The sequence below is a fragment of the Tachysurus vachellii genome, chromosome 20 (assembly GCF_030014155.1).
Source record: "Tachysurus vachellii isolate PV-2020 chromosome 20, HZAU_Pvac_v1, whole genome shotgun sequence".
In the NCBI taxonomy this organism is placed as follows: Eukaryota; Metazoa; Chordata; class Actinopteri; order Siluriformes; family Bagridae; genus Tachysurus; species Tachysurus vachellii.
In genome coordinates this window covers 1,806,051-1,827,500 of record NC_083479.1, presented here as the reverse complement: position 1 = coordinate 1,827,500, position 21,450 = coordinate 1,806,051, and the positions used below count along the sequence as shown (strand labels likewise).

The following is a 21,450-nucleotide window of genomic DNA, read 5'->3' as shown; positions in this document are numbered from 1 at the left end:
CTCTAAGTGATGGTATATAATCTGATCGTGAGCATGACTGGGGCAATGGTGACTCAAGCGGTTAAGGCTCTGGGCTGTGGATCAGGGTTTAATCCCCAGCACTTCCAAGCTGCCACTGTTGGGCCCTTCAGCAAGGCCCCTAACCCTCTCTGCTCCAGGGGAGATGTATTATTTCTGACCCTGTGCTCTGACCCTAAAGCACTGTGCTGTAACGTAGACACCACAAATAAAGGCTTATATCTATTGCTGTCTGTATTTGTTGAGAGAATTCAGCACCTTGGACAGCAGATTCCTAAACAGAATCCAGATGTTTGCAGCTGTGGAGCTTCACAATGATGAAAATCTACTGTAATTTTACATTTCTGAAATATACCTGCCGTATCCACTATAATCTATTTTTTTTATTCTTTAATTTAAAAAAAAATCTATGTGAATTTTTTCTGAAAATATTTTTAATTTATTTTTCTGCTCCCCACTACACGCTACCGCCGAATTACTCGTATTTGTTCTTAAAGAATTTTCTTTCTGTAGCTCCGCCACATGAGGGCAGACTTCACATACACACACACACACACACACACACACACACACACACACACACACACACACACACACACACACATACACACGTACACACACGAACACACAGTAGTTCATAAATAAATAAATAATATAATATATATATATTTAAAAAATTCTATTTTGTTATTAATCAAAAAAAGATTTTTTTTGTTTTCTGTAAAAATATTTTTTTTTCCATTTTTGTTTCTTTTACACACATACACACACACACACACACACACACATATATATATATATATATATATATATATATATATATATATATATATATATATATATATATATAACTTTAGTCTTGTAGATCCAGATCAGCTGATCAGCTTCATTACCAGTTGATGCCATATTTCCGGTTGTACAGTTTATTTTTAGCCAGTTATTGTTACAATTACCATATCGAACGGCGGAATCGGGTGACGTTAAGCAGATCAGTTTCGTTGTCACGTATTTCCTCTGACTCTTCTAGTTGTGGCTGAAGAAGAAGAAATGCATTTCAGGTCCTTGGTTTACAATGTTACATCCTGATATTGTATAAAGAACATTGAGGTTTTTCCTCAGTTTGAAAAAAGAAAAAAATATTTTTCCTTTCATAGAATCTGACAAATTATCTTTACTGACTCACACAGCAGGAGGACAGAAAGAGAAAAGATTTGGTCATAGGATGTGAGTAATAAACATGATTCCTGTGTGTGTGTGTGTGTGTGTGTGTGTGTGTGTGTGTGTGTGTGTGTGTGTGTGTGAGAGAGAGAGAGAGAAAGAGAGAGAGAGACGTCACTTACTTGAAGAAGCTTCTTTGTACTTCAGCAGTGTGACTCAGAGACAGGAAGTGACTGTTCACAATCATGATGATTTTCAATTATTATTATTATTATTATTATTATTATTATTATTATTATTATTATTATTATATGGAATGGAACATTATTACAATTATAATAAAGCCCGAATGACTTAAGGGCGTCCATGCAGATTTGGGGTTCGAAGATTTATTTTTATTAAATTTTTAAAATTTTTACTGCCAGTTTTTATAGCTGTTATAAGATGTAGCTCCAGTTTACTGCCAAAATGCTGCAAGTTGGGAGTAATGCAGCAAAACTGACAGAAAAGCTAGCTATAAATGGGTGTGGCTAAAGATATATGGGCGTGGTTATGTTTAAATGGGAGTGGTTATGGTTAGGATTAGGGTTTGAGGGTTTGCAAGCGCATAAAATCATCCACATTTGGAACTAGCTTCACAGAACAGGAACTAACCCCACCCATTTAGAAGCTAGCCACAACTATTTAAAGTAGCTCCACCCATTTGAAGCTGGCTCTGGGCTGCAGATGAACCCTAAATCATAGAGTTTGGCATTGAAATGGAACCATTTTATGAATTTAAAAAGCTTTAAATATACAAGGAACCTCTAGAGGAACCATAATCATCACCCCTAACAGTGTCGATGTGGTTTAATTCACCTAGTTTGAGTTCCGTATCTCAGAGGAGAAGGATGAGGAGAATCGTGAGATGGATCAGGAAGCAGAAAGACACAGTGTCATGTGACATGATGTTTTTTCTCAGGATGCAGGACGCTGTCGTATCACTTCAGCTAGTCTGTGCATCTGAGGACAGCAGCAGGAGACAAGCTGAACGATCTCGATCTGGACCTCAGTCAGAACATGAGTGCTAGATAAATCACACACTGGAGACTCCTTCCACAAACGATAAATAAACATCTCCTTACAGAAAACTTCACCATCACATCACCAATTACACACAGGTGATTTAATCCCCCGTCTGCCGTACATGTCGCTGCGCATGAGCTGTTACTATAGAAACAAAACCAAACTGAAAAAGACGTCTAAAAAAATTACTGTTAGGACGGCGCATGTTCTAACAGAGGTGCAGAGGATCATGGGGGATTGCAGTAGCCAACTCATAACAAGCAGGGACGAAGTGTGTGTGTGTCTGTGTGTGTGTGTGTGTGTGTGTGTGTGTGTGTCTGTTTGTGTCTGTGTGTGTGTGTCTGTGTGTGTGTGTGTATGTGTGTCTGTGTGTGAGCTTTACTCTGTTTACTTTAAATGCCAGTTGGCAAATGTATGTATTAATTTTCCCACGGAGGGAAAATTAAAATAAAATAAAATAAAATACATTAAATTAAATTAAAAAGTAAAATAAAATAAAATACATTAAATTATATTCAATTAAATTATTAAATTAGTAAAGTAAAATAAAATGAAATAAAAATAAAACATTATATATTATTATTTAAAATAACTAATTAAGACAAAATTGTAACAGTAATTTGCATAAAACTATGCATTGTAGCTCAAGATAAAATAATAAAAACCAAATCACAAAATAAAAGAAATGATAGAACAAAATAACCTGAAAACAAGTAAAAAAAAACAACAACATAGAAGGTCATGAAGTTATCAAGTATGTATTTATTTAAATTCTGTTTGCATTTACATATAAAGTGCAGTACATTGTTTATTTTTAGTGAAAGCGGTGATCTTTTTACGGCCTCTCGCCGAGCGTTAGCCGAGCCACGTGCAAAAATATTATTTTAGTCGACACGTAAGAACCGAGGGCTTTAATCGATATCTGATTTGACAATGTGATGAAGTTTAGCTTGTGAATGAACCTCCTCGAACATCCACCGCTGTCGTATTGGCGCTAATGGACGTAGCTGATGTTTTCCTTGCTGAGACTTCCACGAGCTGTCGTTCTCTCCCAGTGGAAAATCGACGGCCAATTAGAGAAATTTTCCCACTAATCAGTGAAGCAGTTGTTAGTGTGAACCGATGTCAAATCCCAGTAGAAGAATTTGGCAGGAGTCTCGCTTGGCTGAGGGAGCAGGGAAGGCTTTATAGTGTCACTTCTATTTTGGTATTTCTGTGTGTGTGTGTGTGTGTGTGTGTGTGTGTGTATGTGTTTTACCCATAACAGCAGTTATGGTGCTAAATTTAGCTCACTCATCCTCTCCGGGCCTGACGGTGAAAACTGGGTGAACCGAATCACAAACGTTTAGCTGCTGCAGGGAGGAAACGGATTAAGTCGCTGCTCTTGCACATCGTTTCAATTCCAAAAAAAATAATAAATTGTAAAAAAAACTGCTTCTTTGGCGAGATCCTGACAAGCCTCATGGGCATGTCGCATGTCAATGCTCCACAATTTATTTTTACAATTTATCTATTAGGGGGCACGGTGGCTTAGTGGTTAGCACATTTGCCTCAAACCTCCAGGGTTGGGGGTTCGATTCCCGCCTCCACCTTGTGTGTGTGGAGTTTGCATGTTCTCCCCGTGCCTCGGTTGTTTCCTCCGGGTACTCCGGTTTCCTCCCCCGGTCCAAAGACATGCATGGTAGGTTGATTGGCATCTCTGGAAAATTGTCTGTAGTGTGTGATTGTGTGAGTGAATGAGAGTGTGTGTGTGTGTGCCCTGCGATGGGTTGGCACTCCGTCCAGGGTGTATCCTGCCTTGATGCCCGATGACGCCCGAGATAGGCACAGGCTCCCCGTGACCCGAGGTAGTTCGGATAAGCGGTAGAAAATGAATGAATGTCTTATCCTTAGAACTCAACGATAATATGACTATCAATTGTCCTACTATTGTGTAATAACTCATTTCTATCTATATAAATATTGACATACTTATTTACACCTATCTCTCGAAGCATCTTCACATAAGCATAGAAATTTTTCATTGTAAAGTTTAAAATGAAGTTACTAAATATCTCTAAAATGGATCCATAATGATGAAGCCAGAGTTGACGGTGGTGAGGAGAAACTCCCTGAGATGATACGAGGAAGAAACCTAGAGAGGAACCAGAGTCAGAAGTGAACCTCATTATCATTGTGTAAGGAAAGAATGTAAACGTCAATAACGTCATTTCTATAACAGTTTATAGTCGAGTGGAATTTAGAACACAATTAACCGACCTGAGGAACTAACAGGTCGGCGCAATTTCCAAGTTCAACACGGACACAACGATAGTTCCTTCCTCCTGAAGCTTTCGAATGATCCAGTTTGTTGCGAAGTTTGTCCAAACGATGCAGCAGCTGTGATCTCTCTTTTTTTTCACAGACCCCATTTGGCTCAAGTGGTTAAAGGTGAGGTGCACGACGTTTGAAAGCCAATGTTGACATTTGAAATCACCAAAACAAACACGCCCCTAACCCAAATGGGTGTCACCCCTGTTTTGATAGTTCCGCCTACACATGCATACGTAACCCAGGCAACTATTATGGCGGAACCTGCTGGGGCGGCTGACCGAGGGGATATTTTTATCAGTAAATGAACTCAGTGAGTAATAATATGGTAATACAGATGTGTTTTTGTAGCACTGTGTGTTTAGCTCCGTTTCACACGGAAGACGACGTTCAACACCTAGAACTCGAGGCAGAGGTAACGGCTGGTATCCGCCATGTCAATGTTTCAATCGCTTTCTGCTAATGTCAGACATGCTCACTGAACACTCTCTCCACTGCATATTGACAAGACACGCCCCTTCCTGCTAATGTCAGACATGCTCACTGAACACTCTCTCCACTGCATATTGACAAGACACGCCCCTTCCTGCTAATGTCAGACATGCTCACTGAACACTCTCTCTGCCGCATATTGACAAGACACGCCCCTTTCTGCTAATGTCACACATGCTCACTGAACACTCTCTCTGCCGCATATTGACAAGACACGCCCCTTTCTGCTAATGTCACACATGCTCACTGAACACTCTCTCTGCCGCATATTGACAAGACACGCCCCTTTCTGCTAATGTCAGACATGCTCACTGAACACTCTCTCTGCCGCATATTGACAAGACACGCCCCTTTCTGCTAATGTCACACATGCTCACTGAACACTCTCTCTGCCGCATATTGACAAGACACGCCCCTTTCTGCTAATGTCAGACATGCTCACTGAACACTCTCTCCTCTGCATATTGACAAGACATGCCCCTTTCTGCTAATGTCAGACATGCGCACTGAACACTCTCTCCACCGCATATTGACAAGACACGCCCCTTTCTGCTAATTGGCTACACGTTTGTTTTGTTTGTCGGCCCGACTCAGTTTTCTGAAGAATTTCTCAAACAACGTGAACCGCACCTTTAAGTCTCTGGGTTGTTGATCAGAGAATCAGGGTTCAAACCCAAAGCACCTCAAAGCTGCCACTGTTGGGCCCTTAAGAAAGGCCCTTAAATCTCTCTGCTCCAGTGGTGCTGTATCATTGCTGACTCTGTGCTCTGACCCTCAACCTTGAAAGTTTCTCTCTGTGCTTTAATGTAGATGTGAGAAAAAAAAAATGTATCTATCTATCTATCTATCTATCTATCTATCTATCTATCTATCTATCTATCTATCTATCTAAATGTATACAGAAAGATAATGTACAATAGGGTTCGTGTTGTTCTGTAGCCGCGATTGCTAGATTCTTCTCAAAACACACTTTGGGCTTTATCACACACAGGCTGTGAACACATTTAGCATGCAAATGAGGATGTTTTCGCCCTTGTCACGAGGGCAGGGGTGGCATCTGTTCTAACATGGTGGATGAGCGAATGAGCATGTGACTCTCCCAAGAGCAGTTAGATCACAGTATTATAGAATTATAACTAATTATCTGTCATTAACGGTAATTTGGTGTACACCTATCCGTCTATCCTTCTGTGTGAATGGGCTTCATAAAAGATGTACAAATCTGTCATAAAATATGGACCTCAGGATCGAGGTTGAGGTTGCAGCAAAGTTGCAGAAGCATCGTGAGATTTGTTTGAACGAAACGTGACGCCTTTGGCTGCGTTAATCTCTTAATAATTATTAAAATTCTTAATGATTCGTATTGCCGCACACGTGTTTGCGTGACGTTTTAACCGGCTAGATTTGATCTTTCACATATTTTGCTAAATATAATCTGCTTAATATAAGATACTGGATTGAATTAATTAGCTATTGAATTAATTAGGCAGTATTTTAGCAGCTTTTTTTGCTTGTCGTTGTTATGGTCAGATTATTATTATTATTATTATTATTATTATTATTATTATTATAGCAGATGTTTATTTTTATAAACATAAGAAGAAGATCAAGGGGCACGGTGGCTTAGTGGTTAGCATGTTCGCCTCACACCTCCAGGGTTGGGGGTTCGATTCCCGCCTCCACCTTGTGTGTGTGGAGTTTGCATGTTCTCCCTGTGCCTCGGGGGTTTCCTCCGGGTACTCCGGTTTCCTCCCCCGGTCCAAAAACATGCATGGTAGGTTGATTGGCATCTCTGGAAAATTGTCCGTAGTGTGTGATTGCGTGAGTGAATGAGAGTGTGTGTGTGTGTGTGTGTGCCCTGTGATGGGTTGGTACTCCGTCCAGGGTGTATCCTGCCTTGATGCCCGATGACGCCTGAGATAGGCACAGGCTCCCCGTGACCCGAGGTAGTTCGGATAAGCGGTAGAAAATGAATGAGTGAGTGAGAGAGAAGAAGAAGATTGTTTGTGCCTTTGTAAATGCCAAGAAATTCATTTCCGTGTCTCCAGTCCCACATCTTGTCTCATACATTTTTCGAGCTTGAGGGAAAAGATTCTGGAATATAAAACTAAAACACAGAGAATGAGACAGTTTGATCCCTCAGGCTGTGACTGCACTTTAATATCACACCACGCAAACCTCTTTAGAGCTAACGCTAACCTCATACCGCTGCGCTACAGCGCCACGATTTTAATAACTATTATTATTCCCCCTCGAGTGTGATTATTCTCAGCAGTTCAGTATGCTAATGGCTCCGGCTCATGTACGTTCGACGGAACTGCATGAATCACGGATGTACGACTTACAGTTCTTACAGTGCAAAAGTTTTCACCCCCCATTGCTTGCAGGTGTAATAAAAGAAAATTGTGCGACTGTGTTATACAGTAGATAGTGTACAGAAAGGTATGTAAATTGGTTTGAAAAGTACATAAAGAATGTAGTTAAAAGTTTTGGCCCCCTTCAGCTTTGGGGTCCTGTGAAGAAATGGTGTATAAAGTCATTTTAAACAATTTGAGCATTGAATTTCTTTTCCCTGCAAGTTTATAAACCTTTACACAGTTTGTAGGAGTAGAATTACTGATCATACAGATCTATTTCATTCTCAGGAAAATGTATTGGCACCCCTCTACTCCATCTGTCTATAGAAAAGGTCTCTGTCTCTGTTAATGCCAAATCTTTCACATTGCAACCCAAAGAGCCAAGATGCCCCAAACAGCCTGACAGCTTGAATTGTGTCCAGATGAACACCAGCGTATGTCTGATTTAATCTGAAGCATATGTCCGATCTAAGGATTACACTTTCGGGGGCACTCGTCAGCTGGTTTCAAGCGTACGTGGCACAGAGATATATTTGGCTCCACATTTGTTTAGTGATGTAAGAAAGACAAGTTCGAGCTTTTTCTTTTTTGAGCACAGTCACCGTGCTGAGAGACAGATATAGCCAGGAAAACAAGCGAGGAGAAAGAGAGATGGAGCGGAAGAGAGGTAGAGGGAAGGAGTGAGACAGAATGCAAGAATGATGAAGGGAGAGGAAAAGATGTTGAGAAATGACATGAGGGGGAATTGGAGGTATGAGGATTAGAGCAACAGAGAGAGAGAGAGAGAGAGAGAGAGAGAGAGAGAGAGAGAGAGGAACTGTGAATGACAAGAAAGGGTAAATTGCAAGACACAACAAGAAAAACAGGGACAAAGAAAGAGAGAGTAGGGGAGAGGAGGGAAAGTAGACTTGAAGGAAATTGTGAGTGCGGGCAAAAGAGAGAGCGAGAGAGAAAGAGAGAAGGAGAGGGAGAGAGAGGGGGACTGTAGGGAGGGGTATATGGTAAGGGACAACAAGAGAGGCTGGGATAGAGAGAGAGAGAGAGAGAGAGAGAGAGAGAGAGAGAGAGATGTATGATGTGAGTGTGAGCAAGAGAAGGCAGCGGAGGAAGAGAGACTGAAAAGGACCGTGTAGGAGAGGAAAAGAAAGAGCTTGTGGAAATGCAAGTCTGTAGGTGCCCATTAATCCTGAGTGAGCACAGATCTCACCGTCACTGGTTAATGTGAGGGTAGGTACCCAGTGGGACGGACAGAGAAATACAGCGGGACTTCGAGAGCGATAGAGCGATATAGAGAGAGAGAGAGAGAGAGAGAGAGAGAGAGAGAGAGCATCCACATGACTGTATGGATGGAGCAAGTCTCAGCACAGAGGTAACGGACGAGACGAAGCTGATTGTTGTAATTAAAGCAGGAACAACGACGTTATTGCGGATGCTGATTCACACATCAAGGACGATGTTGGTAAAGTTCATGCTTTGTGTGTGTGTGTGTGTGTGTTTGTGTGTGTGTGTTTTCTAACAAAAAGAGTGTGACATTAAAAATCAATACTAAAGGAATTATTCAAATAGACTTCGGTTTGTTTAGATTTGCGCTGGAGCTACAAAGCTAATGTTGCTAACAAGTACTGACTCTGATTGTGGTGCAGAGTGACACCAAACAATGTGCGAAAGGACGTCAATTTGTGCTGCAGCTTTACATCCTTTTGCACTTGTTCATCAGCAAGTCTGTTCGAGACTCTGAAGAACTCCACAAAAAGCTGTGTAACGTTTTTTAGTAGCCCGTGTTAAATTGGATGCTGTACACTTCTTCTACTTGTTGGCTACATTAGCATTAGATTCTAGACAACAAACATGTTCTGGCTACATCTGGGTTAATGGAGTAAATGTAATATTTGGCCAAGCTTTTATACTCGATGCAACAGCTTATCCATTGCTTTGGAGTACAGACAGTTAGAAAATGTTTAGCACATATCAAATGTACTACGATACTTATTTACAGTAAGCTGTAAGACGGTGTGTATTGCGAGTGTGTAATGGTAGGGGTCAAGGCACAGGTCCATCACAGGAACACAGTGATGAGGTGGGAGAGACGGGTTTGTCTCAGGAACTGGTTGGAGGTGGGACTACAGCTGGACTGAGAGGTATCAGTCCATAACATAGCACCACACAGGCATTCACAAGCTGTAGACTGTTTTTTAAAGGTGAGCGGAAACCAGAGAAACCAGAGGAAGCCCTAACAGACGCTGGAAGAACATGCAAAAAGTCTGCACTTACAGTAACCTGAGCACAGCATTAATCCTGGTGCTGTGAGGCTGCACTATGATGATGCCCTCGGGACCATAACGATCAACAAAATGACCGTTACCCAGAAACGGGATCATTTTGCGTACACAAGACGTCGAGGCTTTAACCAGGTTTCTTTAAACAGAGTGGTGTGGTGGCACAGTGCAAGCTCAACACTCCCTGGTTTGATCCCGAGATCAGATTACTGATGTTTGTGGCCTTTCTTCTGGTTTTCTGCTTTTATCCCACATTTCAAAAAGATGCAGGACGGTGGAAGGTCTAAACAAGGTGTGAATTAGCATAGAACAGAACGTTGGAAGCAGGAACAAGGTCTTCTGGCAACAGGTGAACCTGAAAGACAAAGATACACAAACACGGTATATGCAATATTGGTGAGTAAAGAGCAACAAAATACACATTGTCAGTACAGGGTCAGAGAACCAGAGAACCAGAGAGTGCTAGAAAGCGGGTAGATACACTTCATTCAGACTATCAAGTGTGTATGGCAAGGGTTACCACTGATGCTTGTGGGTGTGGCCTGCCTGGCTTCTTTAAGAGATGATCATAGGTTTTGACATCTTGAATCACGACTTCATGGTCAAATTGCCAAACTTAAAGGTGGGGTCTCCGTTGTTTGAAAGCCAATGTTGACATTTGAAATCACCGAAACAAACACGCCCCTAAACCAAATGGGTCCCACCCCTGTATTGATAGCTCCGCCCACACATACATACGTAATCCAGCCAACTAATGGAAAGAAATGAGTCTTTATCATAGCTGAAGGGAAGAACAATACGATTGTAGATAAACAAACAAGCAAAAATGACACACAAGCATAATCATGTAAAGGACAAAGGCATATATTAGTTCTGTGTAACAAAGCAAAACCAACGTTACTCACCTTTCGAGAAGGAAAAAAGCGACCTCGGCGTCTCATCGCAGGCCTTCCTGCTCCTTCAGTTCTCTCCAGCACTGGAAAGCTGATCCTATATTAACACGTCCTACTTCTTACCTTATCGTAAGCCTTTCTTCGCTTTCTTTCTTTGTTTTTATCCTCCATGTCAATGTTAAAACCGCTTTCTTCTAAATGTCACACATGCGCACTGAACACTCGCTCCGCCCATATCGACAAGACACGCCCCTTTCTGCTCATTGGCTACACGTTAGTTTTGTTTTTGTTTTGTTTGGCAGCCCGACTCAGTTTTCTGAAGCATTTCTCAAACAACGTAGACCCCACCTTTAATAACGTACTAGACTAGAAAAGGCACATTCATAATAATCCAATCTGACTAATCAGATTTAAGAATTCAGCATCACTGGTATATGTTGTTCTATGAGGTTTTCACCTGTACACATTCTCATAACTGCCAATACATGATGTCTTCATTGTATTTAGTTGTAAATGAAAATAACCCCATAAGACTCTCTAGCTGCATGCGAATCTCCGAAAGAGCTTTAATGATGGTTCTCCATCTGCCGTACGATGCGATGCTGATCTCGCGCCTCTCTTTATCTCACACATTAATTGGTCTCACACAGAGAGCGATTTTCAGTGTGTGTAATTGCCTTTAGGAGTCCCGTGTTCTCACGTTCCTGTCCATGTTGTTCACTGATTCTTCACTCATGAGTAATTTGCTGCTGGGAAAATATTTAGGATAACATTTTAAAATATGTGTTATATGGAATAAGGTACAAATATATGTCGACTGGTATCATTTGGCATTCAAGACATTTTCTCTCTGATTCTCTGCTTTATTATGACCCAGTATTTTATTTGACCCAATTTTTAATGAATCGCCTTTCTTTAGTCTTATTATCCCTCTTTAGAGAGACCTCATTATCGCTCTAGTATCTTCTTTTGGGTTAAATAGATCAAGTGAAATGCTCTCTACAGATACCGTGCTTCGATTTGCCATGCCAGCTAATATCAAAGCAAGTAAGTGGAAGCTTATAGACAGGAAGTAAGAACACGAGAATGCGAAGATATATAGAGGAACAAATACCGTAAGGTTGCATGAGCAAGAGAAAGGCCGTACAAAACAGACGCGACCTTTTTTGCTGCTTGGAACGATGTGATAACATCGCTGATGTATTCTTGATTCTGATTGGTCAGAGGGTATTGATTAATCATCTATAGCAGCAGCTCTAACTGTACCGCAGATTCACATGACCTTTATATTCATCTAGTATTCACAGGTACTTAGCACCTTGTACTGTAACACCATGTAGCTGGGCTTCAGATTCTCGCTCTTCCCGAATAACTTCCCGCTCTTTTGTCACATCCTGTCAGGGCTATTGTGAATGCAGGATAAATGAATCAAAGCTGAAAAGACTGCAATTGAAAGAAATCTTTTCATACAAGCTTGTCATCGTCGCTGACATAACGCGCACTGACAGGGATTTCCAAAACGATGCACATTGTTCATTAGAGGTTGTCAGGCATCCTCTCATAGGCTACATGCATGATTTCTTCATTTCTGTATTTATTCATCTCCAAAATCCCAAAGGATTTTCAGCATCCTTGATTTTGAAGCTATTTTACTTCCTCATCCAGCCTTCAGAGCTAGAACTTCAATATATTTTAATCTGGACTAATTGTTTATTCGATATTTACGTATATATTTACATTGCACCTATTAATCAGCAATATTGCTGGTGAGTCAAGCTAAATAAGGAGCAGGGAAATGACTGTAATGGTGTGGGACCTGAAGGAGCGATAAGCGGCGGTGTGGAAGACTGGAACGAATGAAATCGATTCGGTTCTAGTGATTCGATTCGATTCGACGTGATTCGATTCTCCGAGCCGATTCTCTCAGCAGAGCGTCGTGAGAGAACATGTGCCAGGTGGGAAATTTGCAGCACGCTACATCAAAAACAAATCCATGATTCATGAATGCGTCCATCAGTTTTTGTTCATCAGTACAGTAATACGATTCCGTCTTCATCTGGTTAGAATCTCTTGACTCGTTTAATGGCTCTGTGGACTCCATTAATGTTAACGCTGCAGAAAAAAATGCTTACTCCAAGCTTAATACATGCTGCTCCATGGGACCCAAAGTCCCAGAACTGCTGCATTGTTTATGGCACAAAACATCTCAGCTGTTGTGAGGTCGACGTTACGGCGGAACATACGATCGTGTGCAGAAGTCTCAGAAATAGATAAGAAGAGATTATCTGTTTGTGAATAAATAATGAAGTGTATCGTTGGCCGGTTGCTGTGGCAAGAACAGGAAGTAATTTCTTATGGACGTTCCACAATATTTCAATGAACGATGTCATTCTTTAAATAATTAAATTTGGCATTGTTAGAGAAATGAATTAGAGAAATGAAGCCAGTGGGTCACTGGGACTCTAAATATATTGTCCATCTCACAGATGGTTGTAGTGTTGCTGTGAATCAGCCTGAAGCCTTCACACTGACCAGATTACAGTTCATACGCCAACAGATGGGATTCCTTTTCACACTGCCAATTTGCTGAAATTCTGCTCTAAAATAAGAGTTTTTTTTTTCTCCTTTGGCTGCGATGACAGAGGATCTTTTATTGCAATTTAACTACAAAAAGAACAAGTATTTTTTTTTTAGTACTCATTTGGATAAAAAGATTGCATTTTGAACGTTTGATGGTTTTAACAGTCGATCCCTTAAACATCTTATGAAGAACCCTACAAAATAGTGTACGGTAAATAGAAAATGGTTTAATTTAAGTTTTTATGAGGATAAGAACATGAATCCATCCAAAGAACCCATGAGGAACATTTGAGGAACCCTTATAAAAAAGGTCCTCCATTGGTTCTTTGGATACTTAGTGCTTTTACTATAGCTTCCTTAAAGGTAAACACTCTGAATTAGTTTCACCAAAAAAAAAAAAACATTTAAGGGTTCTTCGGATAGATTACCAAGATTCTCCAATGATTCCTTTGGAAGACCCTGATCTGTACTGTGTGATGGTTTGGGGATGAACCCTTAACTACTAATAGAATACCAAAGGAACCTTCAAAGAACACTGTTTATATGAGTTTATTAGGACAAGCTTTCAGGATTCACTGATTGTCCATTTTTGATACCCATAAAAGATTTGTTCAGAACTCCACTCCAAGGAATCCTTCAAAGTCTTTTGGTTGTTCAGTTGAGGAACTCTTAGAGGTTTGGAGTAGAACCCTATTAGAACATTTACCCTATTTAGAAAGGTTTCTGTATTGGGAAGCGAGAACCTTTTTTTATCCAATCCCAATGAAACATTAAAGAACCATTTTCTAGGAGGGTTTCTTTAGGTGTCTATGTAGAGAACCTTATATGCAAAACTATATCAGATACGGTTTTAACACAAAGCCTTTGAGGAGCCTATTACATTTCCATAGAACCCTTAAAGAACTATTGATGGTTCCTTAAGAGTTGTTTGCTTGTCTGTCTGGGGAACCCTTAACCCTTGGAGTAAATTTAATGGTTCGGTTCTTAGCTTAGTTCTTAGGGACCTTCTGTTCCACAAGGCTCTGCTTTAAGCCCATTGTTTTTTCCCATTAAATGTTCTACCCTGAGTGCAGTTACAGTATAAATTTGTTGTCACCGTCATATCACTTGTTTAAAGTGTTATTACATAAATCCACATGAATTTTTTAAATCAGCTGAACTTTTTCTGCCCCTCCTCCACCTTTTTTTCTGTGTACAATGCTAAGTGTCACACTCTGAGTTCCACCCACATGCAGATCCAACGAGAGCGTGTATGGGTTTATGTAAGGCCGTTATATAAGCAGTCCGAGTTAAAAGAGTTGACAACAGAGCTAGCAGATGCCTTGCAGGGGAAGTGGACTACAATGTATGCATGTGTGAAAGTAGATAGAAGCGCTGGTGCAGCAGAAATAAATTGGAAATGTCAGGAAATCTAAAAAGCCTAGACTAGCAAATAATTCTGGTGAATGACCCCAACCGGGATCGTATTAATTCTCTGTGGAATTGATGCATATCCAGTAAAGTATGTCAATTTTTTTTAATTGAATGTTTGGTCATCAAGTTTATACCGTAATAATTAATAACTCATCAACTAGTAATGAAATGCGATCATTAATTATTTCAGTGCTTATAAATATGTGACATAAGAGTCAAACAGCACCATTGCACCACAATAATAATTATAATAATAACAACAATAACAAGGATAATAATAATAATAATAATAACAATAATAATAACAACAACAATAACAAGGATAATAATAATATCAATAATAGTAATAATAATAATAACAACAATAACAAGGATAATAATAATAATAATAATAATGATAATAATAATAATAATAATAATAATAACAATAACAAGGATAATAATAATATCAATAATAGTAATAATAATAACGATAATAATAATAATAATAACAATAACAAGGACAATAATAATATCAATAATAGTAATAATAATAATAATAACAATCATAATAATAATAACAATAACAAGGATAATAATAATAATCATAATAATCATAATAATCATAATTATTAACACATTCATTATTCTGTATTATGCTTTTTTAAAGGGTTATTTATTTATTTATTTATTTCAGTTTTTTTTTCTTTCCAGTTGAAGACAATAGAAAAAATTATGATGAACTCAATGTACACAAATTTATTATATAGTCACTATACAGTCAGTAAATAACATATAAATATATTAAAAGGCTAAACAGACGCTTCATAATGTAAATAGTAATTAACTTATGATATTGCACATGCCTCTGCTTCCTTTCTGATCGATGTGTTGTATCATGATGTTTATTGAACTTAATTTAATATATCAGGTTGAATTGTTGGGCTTTTAGTGAAGTAGTGATTAGAGCTCAACGTGGAGCTCAGCTGCGCTTCGTAACTGGATTAGATCGGGGGGGGGGTCGCGTTTAATTCATCAAATATTGCGAATAATGTACGGAATATAAAAAGAATACTTATTTTAGATGTAAATATAATACGATTATAAACCGTACTGATGTTGAGTTTACGTCTAAAAAGTTAAAAAGCACGTTTTTGGTAGACTTTCTCCGCGACTCCCCTTGAAATCCATGTGCAATGGACTCGTCCGAGGAAAGGGAAGAGGAACAGAAAGGGATCCCAGCCGGTGATAAACAATTAGCGGTATCGGTTTAGGTGTCGGTTCATCACGTGATAGAGCTGCAATCAGATTCAACTTTATTTACAGCAACTTGGTGAGTCTTACGATCAAAATCAGTGATAATTTAACATAAACTTCACACGAACTCACGCGATTTTGTGTAAGAAAAGGTGCAGGAAAGGTTTCAATATATCACATAATAAACTTTTGTAATTAAACTAGAATTAAATTATTATTAGAATGAATATAGAAAACGCTTCATTTCAGTTATTAGGGTCTTTAACAGGCTTTATTTCAGTTGGTTTGTATTTTGTAACCTTTATTACACACTATTACAGACTTTATTGCACATCCAGTTCATTTAGTGGCAAAATAGACAAATCAAAGCAACATAAAACCTGCTATTGTTAAAATAAACAAACAAATAAATAAATAAATTCTATGTAACATAACATCATATTTAAATACATAATAATAAATAAATAAATCCTTTATAAAATTTTCAAGTCTAAACCTCACCTACACATAATCTGCTCCATTACTTCATGCTTCCTTATATATTTAAATATATCATTAAAAAGCATCGAGCCTTGCTTGTTATTTTTGCTCTCGGCTTCAGGGGAAAAAAAAAGTTTATAAGAAGCCTTCGGTCCTTGATAGTTTTTTTTCTTTCCCTTTTTCTTTCTTATTTCCTGTTTCCCCGAGGCATACTGTACATGTGACACTGTACATATTGTTATTCATCACATAATGAGAAGGAACAGAAGAATCGATGCAAAACGGATGGATGAATGAATATTAGTGCTCACAAGTCTGCTAAAGGATATAAAAACAATCCATCCTGCAACTGTACAAACAATATGGAGCAGAATAAAAGCATGAAAAACTTAATTAAAAAAAAAAAAATCAACTCATTTAGCAGACGCTCTTATCCAGAGCGACTTACATTTTTAATACAACTGAGCAATTGAGGGTTAAGGGCCTTGCTCAGGGGCCCAGCAGTGGAAACTTGGTGGACATGGGAATCGAACTCACAACCTTCCGATTGGTAGTCCAGCACCTTAACCACTAGGCTACCACGTCCCCTACTCAGACTCATTTTCAAAAGGGGTGCCGATACTTTTGAGTCGATCGCGGCATGAAACATCCTCTAGTGCGGTAACACCGAATGAAACATATACACTGATGGTGGTATGTAGTTATAATGTATATTTGAAGGTTCACTGTAGTGTGTGTGTGTGTGTGTGTGTGTGTGTGTGTGTGTGTGAGACACATAATGGTGTGACCTCTTTCATTCATCCTTGTCATCTTACACACATTTGCATAGGAGGTCTCGCACACATAAGGGTCCACAAAGTGCTGTGTTTTTAACACTAAATGCTTGGTTTAAAAGGTCAGGTTTGGATGGAGTTGTGCTGGAATACGACAGGACACGGCTGACATTTAGCCCAGCGGTGGCAAGATAAAAAAAAAGTTAAAGGCATTACAGCATATCCGTCTCCTGGGCTGTGGATCGGTTTTGGATCTCGTGGTCCATATATGTCTGGTCCAGAACTCCTGCAGGGGAAAACCAGTGGAGTGTGTGATATAAGCTGAGTCATGTTGCTCAGGCCATATGTGCCTGCGGTCATTCTGTTGTTCAGCCAACACTTTCATTTCCATTTGTTGCTTGACACGTGATTATTTTTATTATGGAACAGGATATTAATTTGTATAAATTGTATAATGTGTATAATGTGAGGGAATGGAGCAGGATGTTAACATCCAGTTAAAATCCTTTGGGTTGCTTTTTCAGTAAATTTTCACCTACCCTGTACATTCAAGCACACAAAATAATTTATTCAGTACGGTGCAAATACATTTGTGGTAAGGTGCAAGTCATTCCTTTTTCAAACGCTCGAGTGCCGCCAATTGTTTGGGGGTGGAATTGCATCTGTGATCGTTGTGAAAAATTCTCCGGTTGCCCTTCACGTAGACGATTGATGGAATGTGGGCCAATCAGGGGCCAATCAGATTTCAGCAGGGGCCAGGGCCCCTGTGGCCCCACCTCTAGAACCGCCCCTGACCACTCAGTAACTATGTACCTTTTCCGGGTCTACAAATGGAAACAGAGATGACCATATGTGTACAGATACGTATAAATATACATGCACTGACCTTTCCAAGACTCCAAAGCAGTGGATAATAAGCTGTTGTAATACATATGTTGTTTTTAGCCAAAGTTTAAGTCTAACCTTTTTTTGGAACTTTTTTTTTTTTTTGGTTTCTTGTCTTACTGTACCTGTGTGTTGTCTGTGTCATACCTCGCACCACCCTTTTGACCTCCCTCTGATCTTTAGGGTGTCTATGGAAATCCGTTAGAGACAGCGAAAGGCAAGCAAGTCCGAACGAGCTGCTTCTGAAAGCTAGCAAGCTTGAGGACAATTGAGTATCTTCGAAGTCAAGGTTGAAATGCTGCTCCGTTGAGATGCTACGGTATTAAAATTCACGGTATCCAAATGCAGCATTCTGCAACATGTCTTCCGAGCCGCATCAACATGCTCTCTAGAAAGAATTTGTTTTCTGCTTCCACAGTGATAGCGCGGATGTTCTAACCAGTATTCATATCTGACGGATCATCAAGATCGATGTTACCGTAAGTTCCTGCTGGAGTGCTGTACCCTAAACAGACCTCCAGATCCTTCTAATGTTGGCATGCACATTCTGGTCAATCCCAGAGCTTCCATTAAAAGTACAAACCTTTCAGCCCAATGCCTTTGACTCTGGAGTAAAGCACAAGCATGAGTGAAACTCTGCAACTCCCGGCGCTGCAAGTGCAGGCTCCTTGCGACGTGGATCAGGATGGATCTGGCAGGGGAGACATTTCCACCTCCCCGAGTCCGTCCCTGCGGCGCAAGCGGTTTAAGATGCGCCGTATGAAGCATGTGCAGGGCGAGCCAGCAGAGTGCTCTAAAGAATACCTGCAGCTTCCTTCCATTGAGATTACACCATCAAGCGATGAGGATGCGCTCGGCTCGGGCTCGTCTACTCCGAGTGCCTCGCCGTGCCGAAGACGCTCCCTTCTAAAAAAATGGCTCAGAGGAGGTGACAAGAAGGAGCAAAGCAGTGAGAGCAGGTCTGTATGACCGGGACACCACGCACCTCATTCCTCTGTTCTGCCCCACTACCCATGTTGAGTCCACTCTGTTAACCTCCTGTCCATATATGTGGACACGTGATACAGTTGCTAAACTCTCAGGGGTACTTGAAGCATTCTTTAAGGGTTTGATAGATGGTTGGACTTCAAACTTTTCCTGTTGGAGGATTCCACATACAGTAGTAAGTTTTAGTAGAACAACCAAACTACACCATGTGCAAGGAATGCAGTGTCAGACCTACTTACTTCAACTAATCCTACTGAGCTCCCAGTGCAAGTTTGCCACGGCTCCAGAAAAACACACACATTTCACTTGTTTGTCTATGGGAACCCTTCGAGATTCAGTGTAACCAAGTGGTTCATTTTTTAGAAAGGGTTCCATGTAGAACCTTTATTTGGAAGCTATGAACTTATTTCCCCAACAAACCTTTAATGAACCCTTCAAGAACCCTTTCCTTGTAAAAGTGTGTGTATTAATGGTACAAACTGGGTATGTTGGTGTGGTGGTACAAACTGTCTCAGTAATTGTCAGGTTCTTTAAGGGTTTGTTGGATAATGAAGTGTTTTAGTTTTAGTTTTCTGGACCCTCTATTATTAAGTGACGTGACATACGGTACGGCTAAGTACGGTGACCCATACTCAGAATTCGTTCTCTGCATTTAACCCATCCAAAGTGCACACACACACACCGTGAACACACACACACCGTGAACACACACCCGGAGCAGTGGCTAGCTATTTATGCTGCGGTGCCTGGGGAGCAGTTGGGGGGGTTCGGCGCCTTGCTCAAGGGCACCTAAGTCGTGGTAATGCCGGTCTGAGACTCGAACCCACAACCTTAGGGTTAGGAGTCAAACTCTCTAACCATTAGGCCACGACTTCCCCATAGAATCAAATATGAATTAATAGATCTGTTTGCAGGTTGTGTATATATTGGTCTATAATAGAACCGATTACTGGCACATGACATATGATAGACGATTCAGTATGTAATCCATAACCACATCCTGTTCTCCGGGTCTGACCTCAGCCGCGGTACCGTGTCCATGTAGAAGTATAACCCGCCGGCTGTTTGTTTCATGGCGACGTTCATAGCATAGGGCGAATTCGGCAACTGGAACGTCATCAAATATTCATCACGCCACCTTCACCTTCGAGGAGCTCCGGCTTTTAAAAATAAAACACGAAGCCTCAGAAGTCCTCCGTGCTGCCGTGACCTCGCTGAAACCCGTCCTATAGCCGTATTGTCGGGCGTGGATGATTTACGTTAACGCTGGGGGTTTGAGCTCCAGTTGGCTTGAGGGGATAAATGAATTGAATCGTCGGGTGAGATCGCAGTGGTGGTGGCGGTGGCGGTAAATCAGCTTTTACTGTTTCTCGGTGGATGAACCGGTGCCTCTGTGCTGGCGTTAACTTCCCTTTAATAGAGTCTGCATGTGATTTAGGGAAATTCTGCTTCCTATTGGTGGATGTTTGTTTTCCGTTGTGCCATACTAGTGGGGATTGTTTCATCTTTGTGGGGATTTATTTACATGTTTATTGCTGATCATCATTCTGGACTCTCATCCTTTCTACCTAAAATCATCACAGTAGCGTAATGAATGGTGTGAGGGCTAATATTAGCATTTTTTTGCTAACCTTCTAAATACAGGCTATATATTTGTTTTATTTAATAAGTAGTTATTTGTAATAATTATTTATTTACCGTATTTTTCCTTGGTATTTTACTTTGTATTCAACATTAAAAAATCCAGAGTTGTCATTTCTCCCTGGATCGATTCGACGTCACACGTTATCCGTCCTCACGTGGCGTAGTCGACACGTGCCCGTGTTTTGAGATGACGAGTGCTTTCCCTCCACTGCGTATCAGTAAACGACAAATAAAGGCAGATGTTTAAACATGGGTGTGAACTAGTGCTACACTTCACCATTTCAGTGGTCACAGAGTGTTAGAGGGAAGTAGTAAGGGAACATATCACAACGGCTTCAACACCCATGTCACACGTGCAAGAGGATTCAGTGCTAATTGTGTGTGTGTGTGTGTGTGTGTGTGTGTGTGTGTTGCAGCAGCCAGCAGAGCAGCTTACACAGCAGCCATGAGGATGAAACTACACGCTACCTGAGTCCTAACGTCAGGGAAGACAGGTATTTACTGTCCTGTGTGTGTGTGTGTGTGTCATAAGATGTGATTTCTCTTTGCTTTTGATGATTTGTTCTAAAGTGTGTTTAGGAGGAGATTCAGGAGTCAGTCAGGACACTAAATAAAGAACTCGGACAATGTCAGCATCTCCCTCTATATGGCACAGACGTGTGTGTGTGTGTGTGTGTGTGTGTGTGTGTGTGTGTGCAGTAGCAATAACATCGCTAAGTCCTAGCAAGTAAGAGAGATGACAGGAAACCATTAAAAGCCCCAACCCCCCAGTTTAGGAACAGAAAATAGCTCAGATTGTTTTCTTCTTCTTCTATGTCCTCTTCTTCCTCTTCTTCCTCTTCTTCCTCTTCTTCCTCTTCCTCTTCTTCTTTATTCAGTCTAA

At 40.4% G+C, this 21,450-nt stretch overlaps 1 protein-coding gene across 11 annotated transcripts in view; it reads left to right on the top strand.

The window, feature by feature from the left end:
• Positions 1 to 21,450, top strand: part of gramd1ba (GRAM domain containing 1Ba) — a 56,140-nt gene that overhangs the window by 4,126 nt on the left and 30,564 nt on the right. For 8 of the 11 annotated variants that reach the window (XR_009650100.1, XR_009650099.1, XR_009650098.1 and 5 more), the window contains exons 1-2: positions 18,561 to 18,895; positions 20,984 to 21,061. Coding sequence is in view for 6 of the 11 variants with exons in the window: in XM_060895852.1 (XP_060751835.1) it covers positions 18,561 to 18,895; positions 20,984 to 21,061 (413 nt within the window). In the remaining 5 variants the exon portion in view is untranslated. Of the gene's footprint in view, positions 1 to 15,703; positions 15,875 to 18,560; positions 18,896 to 20,983; positions 21,062 to 21,450 lie in introns of those variants that run through there. The other 3 variants (XM_060895857.1, XM_060895856.1, XM_060895853.1) reach the window with 3 other exon arrangements.